The following is a 4,708-nucleotide window of genomic DNA, read 5'->3' as shown; positions in this document are numbered from 1 at the left end:
ATGCGGCACAAAAGAACAAAGGAAACTAAGACTGAAAAACAGAGCACACTTGTCGCGTTTTAGATTACGAACAAGACAGCCTTAATGGCCGCGCTCGTGGCCACCACGAGGTTTCGACCCGCCGGTAGAGAGATCGTTGCGCGCGCAGGTGGGCCAGCTATCCTGCTCGCGCACAAAGTGTGCCCGAGAGGTGCTGCCAATGAGCGTCGTGGTGGCCACGGCATGAGCGAAACATTGAAAGGAAACAAGGCACGTGCGTGTTGCTAAAAATGAGAGTTAATTCTCGAACATTCCGCCCGCCATCAGCCACTTGTGGCTGATGATTCCTCTGTTGGTAGGATGGCCAGCTTCGCAATCGGTCTGGTGAGTGTGGTGGTCGCGGTCTTCAGGGTGACCACCCTGGTGAGTCCGTCCTTCCCTGGATGTAGTTCCAGAACTCGTGCAAGAGGCCACTTGCAAGGTGGAAACCTCTCGTCGGTGATGAGAACCAGTGATCCAACCTTGATGGCATTGGATGGGTGATGCCATTTTGAGATGGCTTGTTGCCGCTGCAAGTAATGAGATGACCATTGAGCCCAGAACCGTTGAACCCGTTGTTGAATGAGCTGCCACATTGCCCTTGGTGGAAGTGAGACGTCCTTCAACGAAGGTTCAGGCAATGTTGAGAGAGCAGTGCCGATGAGAAAATGAGCAGGCGTGAGCGGTGAGAGATCTTCAGGATCATCGCTGAGTGGTTCGAGGGGTCGTGAGTTGAGAATTGCTTCTACCTGGGTCAGAAGCGTGCTGTACTCTTCGAAGGTGAGGAGGGTATCACTCACGGTACGCCTGAGATGGAACTTGAGAGACTTCACGACAGCTTCCCATTTTCCACCCATGTGCGGTGCTGCAGGTGGATTGAAGCACCATTCTGTCCTGTCGTTAACAAATAAATGAGTGAGGTGAGAATGTGATTTTGATCCCTGAGTGAACATTGCCTTGAGACATGAGTCTGCTCCGGTGAAATTGGTGCCACAGTCAGTGTAAACCTTCTGTGGGATTCCTCGCCTAGATGAGAATCGCCTGTACGTTGCTATGAAGCCTTCGGTTGAGTAGTCTGACACCAGCTCCAGATGAACAGCTGATGTGGTGAGACAAACGAAGACGCAGATCCATCCCTTCGATGTTTTGGCGCCTCGTCCTTTCCAAGTTTTGAGAGTGAGTGGACCGGCATAGTCCATGCCGGTATGAGTGAATGGCGATGACGGTGTGACTCGAGAAAGAGGTAGTTGGCCCATCAGTTGATGGGCACGGATTCCCCTTTGGCGAGCACACGTCAAACACCGCAGAATATGAGCCTTGACTGGAGCTCTTCCTCCGATGATCCAGTAGGTTTGTCGAATGTAGGCGAGTGTGAGTTGAGTTCCACCATGAAGAGTTTGTTTGTGAGCGTGATCTATAATCAATTCAGACAAACGTGAGTGGCGAGGCAAAATAGCGGGATGTTTACCCTCGTAGCGGAGCTGAGAGTTTTCCAATCGTCCGCCGACTCTGATGATTCCCTTATCATCAATGAAGGCAGTCAGGTGACTGAAGGCATGAGATGAAGGCAGCGATGAGTGTGAGGTGAGCATCTTCATTTCATGAGCGAAGTAGATGGTCTGAGTTGCCCTGATCCAGAATTTCTGAGCATCTTCCAGATCACTCGGCGAGTGTGAGGTATAGGCTGGTGAGCAGTGGACCCCTTTTAATTTTGCTATAAATCTGAAACAAATAGCAGTGATGGTGAGAAGTTTCTTGAGCGTTGAGTATTTGTGAATGAGATCCCACTGATACTCGATCTTTTGGGAGATGAGAGCAGTAGGGATACTTGGACGCGCTTCTAGTGCACATGAGGCGTTCTTGAGCTTCGGTTGTGATGGCCATGAGTCCTGGGGTTGAGTAAGCCATGGTGGTCCCGTCCACCATAGCTGATGATGATCAAGCTGAGCAGTTGAAAGGCCTCGTGATGCGCAGTCAGCTGGATTCGATGTTCCAGACACATACCCCCAATGTGCCTCAGGTGTGAGTCCTTGTATCGCCGATACTCTGTTTCTCACATAATCCTTCCAGCGTGATGCGTGAGATTTGATCCATATGAGTGTGACTTGAGAATCCGTCCACAAGTGAGTTGTAGCAATGTTAAGATTGAGCTTCGCTTGAACATAGCTTGCCAGCCTTGCAAGCATAAGAGCTGCTGTGAGCTCCAGTCTCGGGATAGTGAGTTTCTTGAGAGGTGCGACCTTCGTCTTGGCGCACACCTGTGACGTCACCTTGAGATTTGTGGACGGTTGAGAAAACCGTGATGTAGATCACGGCTGCCATGGCGAGCTGAGATGCATCAGAGAAACCGTGTATTTCCACCACTGAGTCTTGACAGGTGTTGAACCAGCGTGGAATTGAGAGTCTGGCCAGATTGTGAGATCTTCTCTGAGGATGAGCCATCGTTCTGTGATGTGGGATGGTAGTGATTCATCCCAGTGAGTTTGTGCAGCCATAATTCTTGCAATAAAATCTTACAGCGAATTATGACCGGTGAGAGGAAAACCAAGTGGATCAAATATCTGTGCTACTTGAGATAGTATGAGGCGTTTACTTATCTTGGTTGGGGGGTGAGAATGAGTCCTCCTTCGATGAGAATGTAAATGTATCCTTGAGAAAATTCCATGCATTCCGAGTATTTTGGTTTTGCAGTCGTCCAATGAGAGTGATGAGCCTTGAGCATGAGCTTCAGGTGAGATGGCTTCGAGTAGCGCGGGGCAGTTTGAATGCCACTAGCAAGTGGGAAACCGCCCGCGTTGCACAGACCTTGAAGCTGATGAGCGAGTTTCTTGAGATCTTCTGGTGAATCTGCTCCTCCAAAGATGTCGTCGACATATCTGGCATGAGTGATCGATGGTACGGCCAGAGGATAATGATGACCTTCATCCTCAGCTAATTGCAGCAATGTTCTGACCGCAAGATACGGTGCTGCCTTGGTACCGTAGGTGACCGTAGTGAGCTGAAATTGAGTCTCTTGCAGGTCCTTATCCACCCACAATATTCTTTGCAGATCCCAGTCGTCTTCATGCACTCTGATTGCCGATACATTTTGGGTAATATCGGTTGAGAATGTGTATCTGTGCTGACGAATCCATAGGAGCACGTCAGCGATGTTGAGCAGTAGGTTTCACCAGTGTGCATGATGTCGTTGAGAGAATATCCAGAAGATGTTGAGCTTGAGCCATTGAAGACAACTCTCAGCTTCGTAGTCGGGCTGTCTGGTTTCAAAACACCATGATGAGGCAGATAGAAAGTTGTTGAGTGTTGAGATGAGCGCGATGATGCTCTCTTCATGTGCTGCAGATTCTCGTATTCCTCCATAAACTCTTGATAGAGGTGAAGATCTTCTTCATTCCTCTTGAGCTTGCGTAGAGTACGATTCAAACAAGCATGAGCGAGTGTTGTACGAGTTCCCAACATGGTTGAAGGCAGTTTGAGAGGGATGCGCACGATGTATCGCCCATCCGGATCCCGCAAATGAGTTGTTCTGAAGTGATCCTCACACTCTTGCTCTTTAGGGGTGCGTTGAGATTGGTTGGCGATTGGAACCTCTTCCTGTGTCCAGAATTTCGTCAAGAGATGTTGGAGAGGACGATTCTTCTTCTTCTTGAGTTGAAACCTGGTGAGATGTGAGCGCTCGAGTTGATGCTGAGCCCACTGGTCCAATAACCAACCAACCAAAGATTGAGAGTTGAGCGATAGGCGTTGATGGTAAACCCTTGATGAGATTGGGCTTGATGACATGCCCGTAGGAATCTGCACCGATGATCACGTCGATTGAGCGAGGCGGCACCATGAAGTCTGGGTCAGCGAGCTTGAGATTTTTGAGATGAGGCCATTCTTGATGATCCATGTTGGTTGATGGCAAGATGGTCGTCAATGTTGGAAGAACGTGAGCTCTGAGTCTCACTGATGCGTTGCTGTAGTTGGAATGCAACGTCAATGACACAATGCCTCGAGTAGTTGTTGATTTTCTGCCACCAATGCCAATGATTGACATTGACGAGTGTGAGCGTAGAAGATTGAGCTGCTTGATGAGATCTTCCCTAACAAAGGAGACCTCTGACCCAGAATCAATTAAAATTCTTACTTGATGTTTTGCCACCGTTGAGATGACGTGAGCGGCTGCCGTTGCCAGCAGCGTGAGCGATGGATGAGCCTGGATTGAGCGTGAGTGTGTTGTTGAGTGGACGACTGCACCTAGTTCTCAATTGCTGCGAGCGGAGGGTTGAGCGGTGGTTGTCCGGTGGAGCATCGTGTGATGATGCCCCTTGCACTGCTTGCAGCGTTGGGCTGAGCGGCAATTTCTTGTGGAATGACGCCCGCAGCAATTTGAGCAGAGCACCAGATGCTCCACTGCCTTCCATCGGTCGTTAATGCTCATTCCCGGAACCTTGAGCACATGACGATGAAGTGGTCGCCGTGGCATATGTCACACGGATACCTCCCGGGATCTTGAGCGGTGTAGGCGTTGTCGACATTGGTGGAGCGATGAGCAGGAGCGGTTGAGGCATGGGCGTTGGCAGCATGAGCGGGTGTTTTTGAGAGGTGGCTTCGTTGCCACGGGCTGAGCCTTTGCTGCCGCGGCTTGGCCCAAGCCTTCGAGCGCTGTTACCCGCGCCCGCCACGAAATCTCGTACTCTTGTGAGCG

At 50.2% G+C, this 4,708-nt stretch overlaps 2 protein-coding genes across 2 annotated transcripts; both read right to left on the bottom strand.

The window, feature by feature from the left end:
• Window positions 1-302: 302 nt before the first annotated feature.
• LOC122404377 lies at window positions 303-2,460 on the bottom strand. The gene is made up of 2 exons (XM_043408312.1): window positions 2,190-2,460; window positions 303-2,122 (listed from the first exon to the last, which is right to left on the bottom strand). The coding sequence occupies exons 1-2, from the start codon at window positions 2,458-2,460 to the stop codon at window positions 303-305; spliced, it is 2,091 nt and encodes a 696-aa protein (XP_043264247.1).
• Window positions 2,461-2,611: 151 nt separating this feature from the next.
• Window positions 2,612-4,586, bottom strand: LOC122404376. The gene is made up of 4 exons (XM_043408311.1): window positions 4,502-4,586; window positions 3,677-4,119; window positions 3,104-3,612; window positions 2,612-3,059 (listed from the first exon to the last, which is right to left on the bottom strand). The coding sequence occupies exons 1-4, from the start codon at window positions 4,584-4,586 to the stop codon at window positions 2,612-2,614; spliced, it is 1,485 nt and encodes a 494-aa protein (XP_043264246.1).
• Window positions 4,587-4,708: the final 122 nt, after the last annotated feature.

This window comes from Colletes gigas, unplaced genomic scaffold (assembly GCF_013123115.1).
Source record: "Colletes gigas isolate AHSC1104 unplaced genomic scaffold, ASM1312311v1 Colletes_gigas_Sc00247, whole genome shotgun sequence".
In the NCBI taxonomy this organism is placed as follows: Eukaryota; Metazoa; Arthropoda; class Insecta; order Hymenoptera; family Colletidae; genus Colletes; species Colletes gigas.
The sequence above is the reverse complement of the archived record's forward strand: the minus strand, read 5'-3'. Positions and strand labels throughout refer to the sequence as shown.

Excerpts from the sequence above, each read along its gene's own strand:
- LOC122404377 (XM_043408312.1), bottom strand. The coding sequence starts at position 2,460 with ATGGCTCATCCTCAGAGAAGATCTCACAATCTGGCCAGACTCTCAATT. Across the intron at positions 2,123-2,189 it reads CTCTTATGCTTGCAAGGCTG|TCACACTCATATGGATCAAA; the intron begins GCAAGCTATGTT and ends CGGATTCTCAAG.
- LOC122404376 (XM_043408311.1), bottom strand. The coding sequence starts at position 4,586 with ATGCTGCCAACGCCCATGCCTCAACCGCTCCTGCTCATCGCTCCACCA. Across the intron at positions 4,120-4,501 it reads ACCGCTCAAGATCCCGGGAG|AGGTCTCCTTTGTTAGGGAA; the intron begins GTATCCGTGTGA and ends ATTCTGGGTCAG. Across the intron at positions 3,613-3,676 it reads GAGCGCTCACATCTCACCAG|GAAGAGGTTCCAATCGCCAA; the intron begins GTTTCAACTCAA and ends TTCTGGACACAG.